Raw genomic sequence first — 17,776 nt, 5'->3', positions numbered from 1 at the left:
TTTGGTCACCACTTGGTCCGGGAGACATCTCCCGTCACGCAGGGTGCAGTTGCGCCTCCACAGATCTCCAGTATCATCTTTTGATACTGGTAATGGCTCGAAAGGGCCACCACTTACGGGCTATTCATGCCCGTGCCACCTCTTGGGTGGCTTAATCTTCATCAATCTGACGCAAGCCGCTGCTCCTCCAGGTACAGTTGCAACACAGCAACAAGTCTGCCACACCCTGGCGAGAGTCATGCGAACATTTGACACCAAGGACAAGTAAGTAATTATCAAAAGAAGGCACCAAGTCGGGGAGACTACGAAACAAAGGAAAATAACGTGGTCATTCAGCCATGCACCAAATGAGAACTCACCTTCAAAAATATATAATGTTGTATTGGATAAGGTTCACCATAGACCGACGAAAATTATTCCAAAACAAGTAACCAACGGTCTTATCAGTACAAGCTGAAGGGCTCAGGACAATTCTGAAACCATGACATGGCATGTATATCGTCCAGACGTGGCTGGACGGTACAACGACAGGCTTGCTTCATGCAGGTCGGCGTTCAAGCCCCTAACATCCAAGTGTATAGGCACAATTTATTTCATTCGTCCTATCCCAAATCATTATCCTCATATCGCTTCCAAGTGTTATATAGTTGTAATGACTAAGAGCTTTCTCCTGACTATTACATTACGTAACGTATACCATTAGAGCCTAAAGTACATATTGAGCATGTGTGTGTGTACCCATTTTTAGGAAGCACTGAGTACAGGCATCAGTAATGGCCATTGTAAGTAGTACCCGTCTTCAGTAGTGCCGCAGGAACTGGGTCATGTATTCTCACTCACTACGGTATTGAGTGTCCAGTCATTAGATCCTGCAGACTTGCTGGTATGAGCTACCTGGAGCTTGACAATCAATTTATCCACTCTCACATTCTTGAACAAACTTTCAGAATGCCTCCAAAATTTGCACGTACAGGTACTGATAACATGTCCCTGTATGACCACCCATCCTGTGAAATGGGCTCTTTTGCAACTAGTTCTTGACACAAACTATGCAGCCCATCATATAGTCTAGTCCTCCAGGGCAGCTACACAGACACGTGTATGTAAGTGTTATTCACAACAACAAAAACGTGCCAGTTTCCTCGTTGGCGAGAACGCACTTTGCAAGGACGACCTATGATAACACCGATAACGAGGCCACGTAAGAGTGCGAGCAGCTGGTTGAGATAAGCAACACAACAGCAGCACTTCCAACACTGCCTCCTGCTGCTCTCACTGCTGCTCCTCAAGGTAAGTCTCACCTGCTGCTCCTCCAGAGGTCGTCCTTCTCCCAGCTTTCCATTGTCCACCTCACCAACCACAGTTCCAGCTTAAAACAACAATCTTTTGTCTTCTTCTTAAACGATAACAGTGCACACAGCCAGGCGCCATCTTTTCCAGTAGATTCTACCTCCTCCCACACACAGGAGGATTCATTGCCGGTCATTGCATGCGAGAGATTGTAGTTCTGAGGGACTCAAGTGGACGATGTTGTTATTAACACTCTGTGAAGCATCGGAGGCATAAGTGTACACGAGGAATTGTGTTTATTAATTTAACTTGACATCGCGCCTCTATTGCCCCTTCTGGTTGACTATACTATGTCAACATCTGGCGGTCTAGAGCTGTATGAACGTTTGTTGCTGGCTATACCAGTATGCTCATGGCTGGCTGCCCACACGGGACTAGCAGCTGGCGTTGGTTAAACCAATGACAACATTGGTTTGGCCACCGGACTAGCGGGTGACGTCGGCTTCACCGTTTACACCGTTGAAGGCATATTCTTGGCCTTCGGACAAGCGGGTGAGGTTGGTAACACCGTTGAGAACATATTCTTGGCCCTCGGACAAGCGGGTGAAGTTGGTAACACCGTTGAGGACATATTCTTGGCCCTCGGACAAGTGGGTGAGGTTGGTAACACCGTTGAGAACATATTCTTGGCCCTCGGACAAGCGGGTGAAGTTGGTAACACCGTTGAGAACATATTCTTGGCCCTCGGACAAGCGGGTGAAGTTGGTAACACCGTTGAGAACATATTCTTGGCCCTCGGACAAGCGGGTGAGGTTGGTAACACCGTTGAGGACATATTCTTGGCCCTCGGACAAGCTGGTGAGGTTGGTAACACCGTTGAGGACACACGGGTGCCATACGACTTCCTCTTGGCAAATTTTCCGATTCCTTTATTTATTATGCACCCCATGGGGGGTGCATGCAATGATTGTGATTTTGATTTCACGTTTTGTACTAATCCTAGGTCTAATATTCGCTATGTTAGGCCTCGTTTAGTACAAATATGTGCTACTAGGACTAGCAATGGTTTTTTTTGGTTCGTGCCATCCACGAAATTATAGTTCATAACGTGAACTTTGTTGGTCACAACAGTTCATTGTTGCACGTTCGACAAAACAGTTGGTGTAAGTATATACGTTTTAGGATGATGGGTTGATGTAGTTCAAATCATTTAATACATTTTAGACAGTAAACAAAATATTGTCATAAGATTTTATAACTGCAATTCAGGTAAAACAAAAAGGAATCGTTAAATAATGATCTCATTATATATTTATTCAACTTTTTTCATTGTCAAAAACGTAACGATCATTCCTGTACCTTGAGACGCCTCTGCCTCTCTGGACGTAAATTGCCCTCATAACAAAAACGTCTATTTACCTATATATTTACAGTGTCATTTGTCTTATCTTTTATCAGAGGCAGGTCAAGGAAGCTGCGTCAAGATGTGAGTGAAGGCGATCAGTTATTACACAGATTTCATTGATAAATTGAATTCGGCATTGAATCATCACGTGTTAAAATTAAGTTGTGTTTATTATTTTCTCTTATGTAAACAATGTACTGTAATTTTGTGTAAACTAACTCAATTATATATGTAAAACTATTTACGAATACAGTTTTTGTAATACGAATTTAAATTGATAATGAGTCACGCATGATAATGTTTAGCTAGAGGAGGATAATGGAGATAATGTTTAGCTAGAGAAGGATAATGGAGATAATGTTTAGCTAGAGGAGGATAATGGAGATAATGTTTAGCTAGAGAAGGATAATGGAGATAATGTTTAGCTAGAGGAGGAAAGGTACCATAATGAGTTACAAAACCCGCCCCTGGTAGGCAAGCGTGCAACACAGTCAATTAATATTACTGTGTAGTCTTTATATACGAGTTCTTTTTTTTATATTCGTGCTCTTTTGCTCGGCCCCTGACACATGCACAGTATTACCCAAGACACGTGAACACTCGCTACAGCTACAGTCAACTAATTACAAAATGGGCTCAGGTCTCCAACTTTGAAATGCTACCAGCTAGCACCAGGGAAACATGCATGTCTGTAGCTAGGAAGGAGACGGACGTGGAGGAGGAGGAAGAAAAAGGAGGAGGAGGGGAAGGAGGAGGAGGAGAAGGAGGAAGAAGGAGGAGCAGGAGAAGGGGGGAAAAGAAAACACATTTTCCATTGCTCTTGGTTATGACAATAGAGTAACGCAACAACTCCCGCCAAGAGCCGAAGTGAGACTGTCATCTGGCCGTCGGGTGTCGAGGCGGACCAACACACACCCAAGACCTCCCAGCACCCCGGCCTCCACCACCCCAGCCTCCAGCACCCCGGCCTCCAGCAGTCAAAATTCACATGAGTGAATCTTGGCTACTACGTACAATGTTTAATTTATGGGAGGGATATTATCATATGTTCCTCTGACAGGGATCTGACCCTTGTCTCTGCATGTGACAGAAGTCCGTATTTCCGGTGAGAAGTCGATAACCATTCACGATATCAAGTCTCGATAAGATAGCGTGTGTGCCTCACTGTGAGGTGCGGAGGCACCTAGCGCAATCACCCTTCAGTAACTGGTAGCCCCTTGTTCATGTAGTGAGTGGATGCTTACTGTTGTCCTGTTGAGAACGCCTCGCCTCACTCTCCTCAACAGTCACCGTTACTGTTGTTGACGCCTCGCCTCAACAGTCACCCGTTAATACTCCTCGTTTAATCCAAGCACGAGTGACTGCCAATTACTCTCCGCTTGCATCTTGTTCCTTGGCTTGTGTGCCACGGGTCAGGGAGAGCGTGCCAGGCACTCCATGACCTCACATGGTCACTCCATGACCTCCATGTGGCCCTGGTGAGACACCAGGGACACAACTACTGAACGGTTGCCTACCGACCCCACTCTCTTCCCCGACGTAAGTGTTTCTTGTGTTCTCGGGGTGTTCGGACAAATAAAAAGTTGGAATATTTTAGTTCCTCTCTCTCTCTCTCTGAGGTCAACCCCTCGGTGTTGGTGAGACACAGAGGTGAACCTCTCAGTGTTGGTGAGACACAGAGGTGAACCTCTCAGTGTTGGTGAGACACAGAGGTGAACCTCTCAGTGTTGGTGAGACACAGAGGTGAACCTCTCAGTGTTGGTGAGACACAGAGGTGAACCTCTCAGTGTTGGTGAGACACAGAGGTGAACCTCTCAATGTTGGTGAGACACAGAGGTGAACCTCTCAGTGTTGGTGAGACACAGAGGTGAACCTCTCAGTGTTGGTGAGACACAGAGGTGAACCTCTCAGTGTTGGTGAGACACAAAGGTCAGCCCCTCAGTGTTGGTGAGACACAAAGGTCAGCCCCTCAGTGTTGGTGAGACAGAGAGGTCAACCTCCGGGTTTCCATAACCTCAGGTTTTTCCGACATTACGATATTTCCGATCTTTGAATTTCATGAACGTTAAGCACAGTCTTCCACATTATATGTTAACAACTAAGTTACGTAACTTAGAACAACCCCTCCCCCTCCCCCCCCCCGGAACAAGCCGTAACTGCTGGTCAAGTCACATATTGACATCATTACTTCCTAGCTTAAGATAATTCCCTGTACTAGTACAGGAAGTACAAATTGCTCTTAGCTGTGCAGACATCAGATCTAGGCTAGGGCTAGAGTAAGGGCATTATTACCCAGTGTGTTTGAATACATTTTTGACGGTTACAGAGGTGAGTGTCGGGCCATGGAGGAGGAGGAAGAGGACCAGAAGCCGCTGCTGCAGACCTCGTCTGAACCTTTCGTTCGACACAGCAAGCTGAGGACCACCAGGCGACAACGACCACCTGCTCTACTTAAAGCGTCACTGAAACACACCAAGTCCGCACCCCAGTCCACCAGCTCGCTTGTTTCACCTGCCGTGCCGCGTCCCTGTCCGCTGGGAGAGTCTGCCTTACAAGACCGGCTGCTCGGACCACCACTTTTGCAAGGCCGGCAACTCGGAGGATCGGCCTTGCAAGATGGGCAGCTAGGAGGACCGGCCGTGCAAGACCGGCAGGTAGGAGGACGGGCCGTTCAAGACCAGCAGCTAGGAGGATCGGCCGTGCAAGACCAGCACCTAGGAGGACGGGCCGTGCAAGACCAGCAGCTAGGAGGACCGGCCATGCAAGATCGACCGCCACTGCCTCCCCGAAATAGTGAGGACACGCTACACAAAATCAACAATGAGGTGAGGAAGACACAGTCACTTTGCTATAGAAGAGAGACTCGCGGCAGCATAATATCGGCGGATGACGACCAGAGGCCGCTTTCTCCCGGCTGTCATCTACAGAAAAGCAGCCTGGTGAGGAAGTCGAGATCATTTGTTTATGGAAATCATCATATATCGCCACCCACACGAAACGTGTTTCCTTCGCCATTCCCTCACACTGGCCAGTCTTTCTCATGTCCAAGTGTTGTGGGTCACACCGCAACACAAAATTCCTCACGTTACAACACTCATAATACTGAATCCTGGAACCAACAAAGATTAACAAATCTGCACGCAGAAACTTCCTCAGCGCCACGTCGCAAAACTTCTCCGTCGCCAACCATAAGTTCACAGAGCACCTCTCAGGCATCTAGTCAAGGAGATGAGCCAAGGAAGGGATTTGCCTCATTTTTCAGGAGAGCGCAGTCGTCTTCTCCGCGTCGTAAAGTGACTTCTCCGAGTGAAGAAAGCCGAACGGACCACGAGTCCTCCAAACACTCTCAGGAAAATAACTCTGGAAGTTCGTCTTGGAGTCAGACAGTAATTGCCAGACTGCAAGGAAGGTGCCTGTCCCCGTCTTCGCACCGCGCTCCTTCCTCACCCACCACCTTCAGGAAGATAAATCGTTCTTCGGAAGCACCATCAATAAGTAATTTTAGAAGATATGGAAGTTTACCCATAGAGAAATCTAATCCACTGAACAAATCCAGCGCACATCTACCACTAGAGAGAGCAGCAGACGCAACCCCCGGCCATGAGAGACTATCGAGATCTTCTTCTGTACAACAGTCTCCAGTCATCAGCCGGGAAGGTTCTGAAGAGAAAAGCAGAGGTGTCTCACCTTGGGGGGATGGCGCCTACATGCCATGGCCCCTCAAACCTTACTCCGAGAGAGACTCTCGAAAGAAGAGGCCAGAGAGTACAGTCGGTCACATCACTGTGCAGACAGTTCCCGACATGAACACGAGAGATGACTGCTGGCGAAGAAGAGCAGTGCCATTGTCGACTAGTCTACCTTCGTCAGGAATACTTGAGGAAGTACAGCGAAGCGCTGAATTCGGGGACGACGACCTGCCGGGATCCCGCTCAAGTTTAATCAACAGAAAACGATCGCAGAACAGCCATCAATATTCCACTGTTGATGCAGCTGATGATTTCAAGGTAATTACAAAAGCCCATATTTTATTACTTGTGTTATACTTTTGTGAATAATAGTTTGCGCCTTTCTATCAAGTATTACATGTTGTTCATAATGTAACATGATTCATGTGTTTTGTGTATATTCTACACAAACACTAATCCATACCTATAAAAGCCACTGTCTGTTCGAAGCTGGAGGCCAGACGCAAGGGGCTAGCCTCACCAAACTTTGCAGGGTGACTGGTGTTTATCCAGTCAATCTCAAGTCTAGCTAAACGACAGACCATCCTCACTAAGATTACACGGATAAAGGAAATGTGTAGAGTAGAGAAGGTGAAGGGTAGGGAAGGTGGCAAAAGGTGGAAAACGGTAGGACAGGTGGAAAAGGGTAGGAAAGATAATGAAGGGTATGTACGATGGTGAAGAGCAGGGAAGATGGTGAAGGATAGGAAAGGTGGTGAAGGATAGGAAAGGTGGTGATGGGTAAGGAAGATGGTAATGGAGAGGGAAGATGGTGAAGGGTAGGGAAGATTGTGAAGGGTAGGGAAGACTCTGAAGGGTAGGGAAGATGGTGAAGAGCAGGGAAGATGGTGAAGGATAGGAAAGGTGGTGATGGGTAAGGAAGATGGTAATGGAGAGGAAAGGTGGTGATGAAGAGGGCAGATGGTGAAGGGTAGGGAAGACTCTGAAGGGTAGGGAAGATGGTGAAGGGTAGGAAAAGCTGGGAAGACAAGTGCAGACGGTAGAGACGGAAGGTAGTGATGATGATGGTTGTAACTTGGGATACTCGGCGATACTCGGCCAGTGAAGATGTGTGTCGCCGGAACTAACTCGTATGTCGTGACTCTCCTCTAGATGTTCACACTAATAATCCCTCGCAGTTAACCCTGTAGGACGGTCATAACCCAAGTTGTGGACCGATTTAGTCAAGGCTTAACAAATTCTAGTCTGGTGTCTGAAATTCAGTCGTCTGGCTCTCTGAGTGTTCCTGTCTGCTTAGTTCACCTCTTTTACCGCTCATATTGGTTGTTCTGCACGCAAAAAAACCTTCAGTCACTATACAACAGACGCACGATCTACGTTCACTGCCTTTTAACCGCTTGAGTTGGTCGGTACAGCGACGGCCTCGCTTCTTTCAGGTCAGGCGTTCGACCGGATGGTCCAAGTGGTTGGGCACCGTTTCTTCTCCCCTCCCCCCCTTTTCCTTCTGTCCCGTTCCTGTCTTATTGTGTCCCTTCCATGTGCTGTATAGTCACATTAGTTGTGTGTTTTATCCTTATACTTTCCATTCATTTAATTTTAGAAGTAGTTGAAACAGAGAGTATTAAGAGTTAAGACCGGGATGAAACGGCGCTTGGTCTCTTCAGTCTTATGTTAATATACAAATGTATAATTAAATAGACATTTCTATAAGGATACATATATAAAATCCAAATAATCATAGATGCGCGTGTTGAGGAGTTAGCGTGAGTAGTTTACCAGGATAGTGTGATAATAGTCCTGTTTGTTCTCTCTCAGCCACTGCACCGCCCGAACTCCTTCACTACGGGAGTTGGGAGCCAGGCCTTCCTCCCCACAGACGCCCACACACCCCACGCTGGTCACACGGGCGGGGCAGCTCCCACAGCCGCCTCCTCCCACGCTCCCATCCTTCGGTGCAACAAGACTTTCACGAAACAGCCGTCGACTGGGTGTACCCAAAGCAGGTGAGCTGATTACAACCAAGAATCTTTCCTCTTGGTAATAAGTAAATGAAATACGTTTTTTGACTGCAAGATAATTATGTGGATAAAGCACTAAGCCAGTATATTATATATATATATATATATATATATATATATATATATATATATATATATATATATATATATATATATATATATATATATATATATATATATATTGGTGTATACTGGCAGCAGGTTTTCTTTTAAACATGTCTCATTGAATATGACCGCATATTCTGTATTTACTATCTTCTGATTTAAGGCTTCTCTCTCCCTAAACCAGGGTTACCATTGTCACATGTTTGGGCATTTGAAGCAGGGCGACTATTCCCTATTCCACAGGTTCCTGAAGCAGGGATTATTACCTCTATCTCATGCCGGAGTTTCTAATAAACAGAATAGCCTATGCCTCGTGAATTAGTTCCTTTTTTATTATTCTTTGACGGCTTTGTTTACATTTACTGAACACTTAAGAGTTCCGTAGCACTAGCAAGCTGTTTATACGAGCCCGTCCTCATCAACAAAGGCCAAAAGCTGGTTCATACAGTGGCCAAACCTCTTGTTTATTTATGAAAAACGGTTTATACACAATTCACAACTGATGACGTTCGAGCTTTTCTGGAACCAACCCGTCCTCAGACCAAGTCCAAATTCATCCAGCGGTCGCCCCCACAAACGCATTCATAAATTTTTACATGCTGTTCACTCTAAACAGGAATTTTCTCATTTTCTCAAATATAAATTAATATTATAAAATATTAGCATATTGTGCACATATAGGCATAGGTTAGGTTAGGTGTTTAGGTTCTGTTGACGATTATTTGTATTTGTAGTACGTGGGTGAGGCATTTATAGAGTTGTGGTTCAAACAAAATTCGTCAGTGAAGCACTTGTTCCGGAAGTGTTCGAACGAAATCAGTTGTGAGTCGTGTGTAAACCATTTTTCATTCATAAACAGGGGGTTTGGCGGGTGCATGGAATGGACTTTGGGCTTTGTTTGGCCTCCTCCAGACATGGAAGCTCGAAAGCTGTTTAATAAGTGTAAACAAAGCCGCCAAAGGTTGAGAAGAGATTACATGTTTGTAGGTACCTTCGTAGCTGCTTGGTGAGTCCTGCCCCTGGTCTGATTATCAAACACTTTACCGGTACCTTGTTACTCCACTTCAAAATCTAAAGATCACATGACAATAAAATGTTCTCCAATGTTTATATCAGACTGACCCTTGTGTACTCTCAGGGACGCCGAGGACCCGGAATCTTCCCAATCGAGCAGCAGCAGCAGCAGCAGCGACGGCCGCCAGGCGAAGCCTCGCGGGGAGCTGAGAGACAACCTCCGCTCTATACACGAGAGCTGCGAGGAGGGTGCTGGCCTCACACGCACCAAGTCCCTGTACTCGTGGGACAGTGGCTCCAGTGTGTTCGAGTGCCTCCCGAACAGACTTGGAATGGTCGGCAACGTCTCGAAGGAAGCGGATTTGTGCAGTAGCCACTTTTCGTATTTATTGGTGAACGAAAATGAATATTTGAAGTGTCTTCAAAATATGTTGAGCACGTATAAGATGATGTGTGAGACAACGCCTCCACATATCCGTCAGCATTTTGATGTTTTCTTTAAGCAGATGGAAATAATATATCACTTTCAGGTTGAATTGTATGATGCTCTGAAGGAAACAAATGGCGATCCAACATTATTGGTACAAGCGTTTAGAAACGACCAATTCCATTCGTATAATCGTTACATGATAATGACCCCAACTGTCCAGAAAGATTTCAGTCGATATTCGGTTTACTTTGAGGAAAATTTTCCCGATCTGAAGAGAAATATACTGAAGCCGTCTATGCGGATAAATTTTTATGTGATGATGCTAGAGGGCTTCAAAAAAGAAGCATCGGAAAAGGAAAAGGCGGAATTGGATTCTGCGAGAGACTACCTGAACCAGCTGAAGCGTGAAGCCAACACCATCATGACCATCGCTACAGTCTTCAACAGCCCGGTCGACCTCAGACTCGGTGGCGATGTCTTGCAGATTGGAGAGCTTCTGTGCCTTGGTGGAAGCTCGCTCCAGAAGAAGAAATACAATGTAATATTATTTGAAAACTTGCTGGTTATCACGTCTTCAAAGATGGAATTCTTCAAGTACAAGGTTCACTATCGGGCGGAGCAGCTGGAGGAGGTGGAGGCCGTGGGGGAGAGCGAGTTCATCCTGCACGCTCTCACTGAGGGGCAATGTCAGAGACTCACTATGAAGTTCAAGGCCAAAAGTACATTCCTCCGGGACGAATGGATTAAAGAGCTACAGAAAATTGTGCTGCAGAACGAACCATCTGTCCATCGGGAAAATCCCCAAACAGATATTTTTTCCATGCAGGCTCAGTCCCAGATGTTCCCTCTGAACATTTTCACCGAATATCCGCACTTGATGTCGGCCTTGACGCAGGAGGACTCTGTGAACCCAACACCAGTTTCCATTGAAGAGTCTTGTTTACAACTGATTTACCAGGAGAAGGCGTATGTGCGTCACCTTTCTTCTCTTCTAAACCCAGACACTATAATGCCTCCGGTCAGACTTTGCTCTCTTTTGGAAAAACTGTATCAGCTTCACGGCAAACTTTTCCTTCCTTGTCTCGAAAGATCACGCTTTGCGCACGACATTCTTCGCGGATTCTTAGAAAATATTGATTCGTTTAGCGTCTACATCGACTACCTGGTTGTTCGCAGTCAAATGGTCACGCAGTTGGACACCAGCACCGATTCCAGACTATACATCTCGCCCGTTCAGCACCTCACCTTCTACGTGATATGGCTACGACAGATATGCCTAAGTTCAGCCCTGCGAGAGTCGGCTCAACAGACGCTGGATCACATAAAAAATTATGTAAGAAAGGCCCAGATCCGGCTTCTTACTGACGCAATCATAAATGGTCGAGTAGATTTTTACAGAAGTGGCAACATAATTCGTCACGATAAAATGGACGTGAAAACGCGGAAGAAGGAGGTACGCGGAGGATTATATTTCGCTTTATTGTTTGAGAAGATCATCATCCTAACCAAGCCGAAGCCACCGTTCTACGAGTATACGTGGGACATTTGGCTGGACCAGGTCAACCTGGGCCCTCCCACCACCTCCGACGTGGCTTTCAAGTTGGAGGTCCGTCAGGGAGGTGGGAGGGACCCCGTCACCTACGAGTTCCGCGCCAACACTCCCGCCATCAAGAGGGCGTGGCTCCAGGGCGTCCAGAAGCAAATGCTGCAGCAGGCAGAAAAAATCAGACGACGCACATCTACCGACTTCTGAAAGCCTTTCAGCCGTGTCTTCCTAGCATATTATTATGTTTTCAAGTCTCTGTCGCAACGCGCAAAAGCTTCCGAAGTATAGCGTCGTGGGGAAGGGAGTTTCAGGAGAAAGCACCAAGCCATTAAGACCATACAGCACTTGGAAGGAATCAGGATAAAGATTTGTGATGGGGCGAGAGGGTGGGGGAAGGAATGGCGCCCAACTATTAGGACGATCGGAGATTGAACGAATGAAGACCGTTCCTCTACCGTCCAGCCCAAGCGTGTAAGATCAAAGGTGATTTGAAGGCTTTAATGATGCATGCTGTGTGTTTGATGACTGATATCTTCTTTAGCTGTAAAAAACAGCTGACCAGCTGCTGGTCACGCCATCCAGCCTCGCCTGTGAAGAACACCTCAACTGTCACAGTAACCGGACCTCATACAATCGCAATGTTTTCTAAGATCACCAGAGTTGTCTTCGTATTTCTATGGTAATTCTCCTTCAAGAAGCCGCTACAAGGACTTGAAAATAATTGCAACAAGTCGTTGATGTCTTAGTTTCCCTTAAGTTGTTCTCAAACATGGAAAATCACAGATTTTCACACGCCATTTTCACGTGAGAAATGTGCGCCAACTTACCGTGTGGCTGCCATCACTTCCTTCATGATGGCTGCCATCACTGCCTTCATGATGGCTGCCATCACTGCCTTCACGATGTGTGTGGTGTGTACACTCACCACACTGTCACACACACACACACACACACACACACACACACACACACACACACACACACACACACACACACACACACACACACACACACACACACACACACACACCTCTCACAGTGATCAGTGCACTCGTGCTTCCTGGTGTGCTCGGGGCTCACTCTAGCAGTACCTACCACTCTGTACACCTGTGTGTGGCGGCGGTAATGGGCCTCTGTATACCTATAAACAATGTATATATATACATATTATTCTGCGCCTCGCATCTTGTCAATATTGTCCACGATGAATGAGTTTGTTATTATTTAACGACAGTTTACACCTTGTGTAATAAAATTAAACGATCTTACCATCCATGAATATGCACATATCCCTAATGTTGACAGCTGTATGGTAAACTGAACCAAACGATATATTTGGACAGTCGTTGTGTAGACCGTCAGTGCCCGTCAAGGCAGTTACTGTCCCGGTGAGCAGTAAGATAGGACATGCCTGTACAGAATACCCACTCAGGATACCAAGCATCAATGTAACAGGTGGAGGAGAAAAACAAAACTAAAAAAATTAGGGGTCGTAGTACATATACTCACTGAGGAATGGGTAAGCTTTCTCACTGAGGAATGGGTAAGCTTTCTCACTGAGGAATGGGTAAGCTTTCTCACTGAGGAATGGGTAAGCTTTCTCACTGAGGAATGGGTAAGCTTTAAAGAGGACCATCCCTGACCAGTCTTGACAGCACGGTGCCCTCAACCAGGGCACCGGGGCACTGGGGCACCATGGCGGACACAGAATGGATAAGCAAAGAAAGTGTTTAGTAAATTTTTTATTTTTGTTCCATTTATTTAAATATCTCTTGTTATACAACATCTGGTCTCGTGCCTACGTCACGAGGGCAAACGCCAGCACCTTCCACCTTATAATATCAATATGATATTAATTTGTTAATATAAAAATAGTGCAGAGCTTCGTGCTGGCTGTGAACGGCTATCACTATGAGAGTTTGGACAAAAAATATATATATATTACATAATATATATATATATATATATATATATATATATATATATATATATATATATATATATATATATATATATATATATATATATATATATATATATATATATATATATATAATAACAACAATTAACAATCATCGTCCAGAACAACCAAAGACAACTCTGCACTCTGGATTCGTAATCAGACACTTTAATACTGAAGTTGTGCACTCTGGTATGTGTGTGTGGGGTTGTTGCACTCGCTAATGCCGACTTGAATGAGCATGATTTGTAACGCAGATGGAAGATGGGCACACGTACAAAAATAAATAATATAAGTTAGCAAATAAACTATTTCTCACACTGTCTTGAAGAAGAGAAAGAGGAACTTATATGAAGATAATGTAGTTTTCTCACAGAGACGATTCAGAGCAAATATAAATTTACAGTAATCTATCAAATGCCATCCTGTTAGGCTTATATATGAAACAAAAACAGCAATTTGTACAAACAGTTTGGAATAATTTGAATAAATATAACTTGAATAAATATCCAATTTGTATCGAAGAACTTACTCTCGAAGTGAAGAAACTATTAAGCAGAATATTAATATAAGGTCTGAGATCATGTGCAACGACATGTGTGTTTGTTTGTTGTGTGTGTTTGTTTGTGTGTGTGTTTGTTTGTTGTGTGTGTTTGTTTGTGTGTGTGTTTGTTTGTTGTGTATGTTTGTTTGTTGTGTGTGTTTGTTTGTTTGTGTGTGTGTTTGTTTGTTGTGTGTGTTTGTTTGTGTGTGTGTTTGTTTGTTGTGTGTGTTTGTTTGTGCGTGTAATTACCTAAGATAATTTGGTTTTATAATTCCATGTTTTCAGGTCAACATGGACCCATGCGTGTGTGTGTGTGTGTGTGTGTGTGTGTGTGTGTGTGTGTGTGTGTGTGTGTGTGTGTGTGTATGTTAGACTAAAAATAAATTATTCTGCCATTTATTACTTAGGCATAAACGTATAAACACACCTAGGAACCTTTAAACAGAAAAAAAACAAAATAAGATTTTTCCTCTTGAAGGCGTATAAAGTGGGGGGTTTTGTACTCATCAATGGAACACACGCCGGGGAGGAGAAACCCACTGGGTCCTACAGGTATGTTGTATTGCTTAGTGCCACCGTGTCAGTCCTTCGCCATGTGGTATGAGAATGTGTGTGTATTGCACTGCTTGAATGCCTGTGGAGGGTATTCGATCGTCTCTAATTTAGAAACAAAACAGAAAGCTCTCTATAAACTTTCTACAGACCGTCCCTTTTTTTTTGAGAAATAAATGATATAAATTAACAAAATAACTTCTTGAAATGAGAATCAAATATCCCCTTTCAAAAAGTTCTAAGATAAAACCTTTCTTGACATTAAAGATTGTCCTTAAAAAAAAACTTTAATTAGAAAATTGCCCCCCAATCCAACGTTAACAAATAAAACTATATATTTTTTGTATATCAAACTGGAAGTCATCCCCCCATTACACATATATATTTTTAAGTGTACAGGTGTCTGTGAAGTGGACCTTGAGCCAAGTCGACAAGACACGCTATCACTGAATCGGTGGGAGGACGTCCACAGCTAATGCATAACAATAACTTGATACCCTGACTACGAGACAAGGGGAAGAAGAGCACAAGACACACAGGGATAACAGACAGACAAACTGTGTCGCCTCTCTACGTGTTTAATATAATAGACAGTGTCCTATCCTGAATCAGTCTGTACTGTACTTTTCTAAAATCACAGTCATTAGTGATTTCCATTTGGAAAATAATAATAATAAATTAAATAATATGTACATTTATACAAAATTTGAACTATACAATTTATACAGTGAGGATTGAAGAGGCACATTGACAGGCGAGATACCTATACTCCACCAGTGGATAGGCGAGATACCACCAATCTACCAGTGGACACATGGGTAGTGGTCCCCATCCACCGGAACACCAGACGCTCCACACCCTGACGCTAAGGGGTCAGGAGTGTGGAGAAGGCTTAGTGTAGACGGTATACATATGAGTACCTCTCATTCCTGTGTAGGCATGATTGGCACCTCCAGAGAGTGGACGTACATACCTTTGTCCACTCCTTCAGGAAGCCCCATCAACACCTAAACATGACCATACCCAGACACGGAGGGTACCCAGACACAGAGGGTACCCAAACACGATGGGGGTACCCAAACACGATGGGGGTACCCAAACACGATGGGGTACCCAAACATAGAGCGTACCCAAACACGGAGGGTACCCAAATACCTCAGTAATCACTATGGACGGTGCGAAGAAAGGTCACGCGAATCTTGACCCCAAGTCAGGTCACCAAAATATTGAGCATGCAGACGAGATATGGGAAAATTAATAAGCCCTTAGAGGTCAGCTGCCTTCGCCTGGCTGCGGGTCACCGAGGGGTCAATACTGTTCTGAGAGGTCAGCACTGTTATCAAGCCACTCTCCGTCTAGTTGGGTCGTTATCTACTATAATTGCCACAAAATTGAGCATTACAATGAAAGTGGAGCCTCGTCGGGAAACGAGGATCTTAGAGTTTGGAAAGACAGAGAGGTCTAAGAGCACCCCCTTAGGGGAAGGGGGGAGGCATAAGGGGAAGATAGGTGGGAATAGGAGGAAGATAGGGGAGAGGGGAAAGGGGAGGGGGAGCATGTGTTGAAGTAGAGGAGTTGTCACAGTGGCTATGGTGTCACAGTCTGTGTAGTGTCAGTCACCGTAGTTACTGTCAGTATTGTGTCACAGTCATTATAGTGTCACAGTCATTATAGTGTCACAGTCATTATAGTGTCACAGTCATTATAGTGTCACAGTCATTATAGTGTCACAGTCATTATAGTGTCACTGTCATTATAGTGTCACTGTCATTATAGTGTCACTGTCATTATAGTGTCACTGTCATTATAGTGTCACTGTCATTATAGTGTCACAGTTATTATAGTGTCACAGTCATTATAGTGTCACTGTCATTATAGTGTCACTGTCATTATAGTGACACGTCATTATAGTGTCACAGTCATTATAGTGTCAGTTGTGTCAGTCATTATGGTGTCAGTTGTGTCAGTCATTATGGTGACTTTTTCAGACATTATAATGTCAGTTCGTGTCAGGATCTGCTTATATCAAACGCTAAATAGTTCGTTTTGTCTTTGCGTTTATAAGAGAGTGTGTGTGTGTGTGTGTGTGTGTGTGTGTGTGTGTGTGTGTGTGTGTGTGTGTGTGTGTGTGTGTGTGTGTGTGTGTGTGTGTGTGTGTGTGTGTGTAGCCATCATTAACTACGCGCTAAAGCTAAAATTTGATATATGTGGTGACCCCTCGTCCCCTTTTGCCGGAGCGAATACAAGTCTTGACTGGTTATAAATGCCACTGTCAACACACGAACAACAAATTATAAATACAACAAAAACAAAAAAAAGATAATGCCGATACTGGAATTGAAGGTTAGATATGTTTGATTTTTTTCATTTTGTGGTCAAGTTTGAGAGAAGCCAGCCAGTTCAAGGGTCAGTACTTCTGTTTGTGAAGTCAATGGAAATTAGTGTGGTTACGTTAGGCAGGTCAATCGAGTCCTCTTGGCTTGTGACACCGACTACACCAATGTGTGTGTGTTCTGTCTCGGCCACTCTCTCGCCTCTCGTTCAATACTGGCGGGGTGTATGTGAGTGTGTGTGTGGAGTGCCTCGCCTGTAAGTCCCTCCACGACACTCGCAAAGAATGCCAAACGCCAGTGATGCACCGAAACTAGAGTTTCTTTGTTTTGTTTTTGTATCCACTCCTGAGAGTTCGGATGAGTGACGCAAGTCTCCACATTTTCTGCACTGGAGGCTATAGGCGTCGTCACGGTCTGCCATGAGATTTCACCTCACTTGTCTAAAATAAAAAGGTACTTCAAACACGAGTAACACGCTTACGTTGCATCACAGAGTTTTTAAGTGCACTCAATTGCATGATGAGCGGAGGATTCGATCACTGAGGGTCTGGTGTCGGATTCACACTTGATTTCTTGGTTGTAGGATTTGAACTCCTCTTGTGACTGCTTGATCAGCTCCTCCGGGATCATGTAGGACGGGCTCTTAGGGTCGTAGTCGCCAGAATCATGAAGGTCGTGTCTCGGGGACGTTTGCATCCCGTCCATACTGCTCGTGTCCACCGTATCCAGGCTGCTCCCTGTACCAGGAAAATGAACGTTTATGTAAAGTATTAAGCATCTCACAGTCATCTATACAAAAAGGTACACTAATATCTAAATAGTTTTTAGCTAAAATTTTGTATTTCCATGAAGGTAAGCGACGGGGGAGGGGGTCAAAAACAGAATTTTGT

At 44.7% G+C, this 17,776-nt stretch overlaps 3 protein-coding genes across 7 annotated transcripts in view; 1 reads left to right on the top strand and 2 right to left on the bottom strand.

The window, feature by feature from the left end:
• tamo (PUB and ZnF_RBZ domain-containing protein tamozhennic) overlaps positions 1 to 9,650 on the bottom strand; it is a 34,557-nt gene extending 24,907 nt beyond the window's left edge. Inside the window, exon 1 of the mRNA XM_069334504.1 lies at positions 9,630 to 9,650. The gene's annotated coding sequence lies outside the window, so the exon portion shown is untranslated. The remainder of the gene's footprint in view (positions 1 to 9,629) is intronic.
• LOC123758713 (uncharacterized) lies at positions 1,176 to 12,768 on the top strand. Of its 2 annotated transcripts, none has more exons than XM_045743291.2 (4): positions 1,176 to 1,290; positions 5,022 to 6,702; positions 8,200 to 8,387; positions 9,646 to 12,768. In XM_045743291.2, the coding sequence occupies exons 2-4, from the start codon at positions 5,038 to 5,040 to the stop codon at positions 11,702 to 11,704; spliced, it is 3,912 nt and encodes a 1,303-aa protein (XP_045599247.2). In that variant the 5' UTR covers positions 1,176 to 1,290; positions 5,022 to 5,037; the 3' UTR covers positions 11,705 to 12,768. The 2 variants fall into 2 exon arrangements, with proteins under 2 accessions (XP_045599247.2, XP_045599249.2); XM_045743293.2 differs by lacking the exon at positions 1,176 to 1,290 and adding an exon at positions 3,487 to 4,234.
• Positions 12,769 to 15,231: 2,463 nt separating this feature from the next.
• Positions 15,232 to 17,776, bottom strand: part of LOC123758712 (PR domain zinc finger protein 1) — a 56,105-nt gene continuing 53,560 nt past the window's right edge. For all 4 annotated transcript variants that reach the window (XM_045743288.2, XM_045743287.2, XM_045743290.2 and 1 more), the window contains one exon: positions 15,232 to 17,623. In XM_045743288.2, coding sequence (XP_045599244.2) covers positions 17,385 to 17,623 — 239 coding nt within the window. In that variant the 3' untranslated portion in view covers positions 15,232 to 17,384. The remainder of the gene's footprint in view (positions 17,624 to 17,776) is intronic.

The sequence above is a fragment of the Procambarus clarkii genome, chromosome 31 (assembly GCF_040958095.1).
Source record: "Procambarus clarkii isolate CNS0578487 chromosome 31, FALCON_Pclarkii_2.0, whole genome shotgun sequence".
Taxonomy (NCBI): domain Eukaryota; kingdom Metazoa; phylum Arthropoda; class Malacostraca; order Decapoda; family Cambaridae; genus Procambarus; species Procambarus clarkii.
This window is presented reverse-complemented; position numbering and strand designations above follow the sequence as displayed.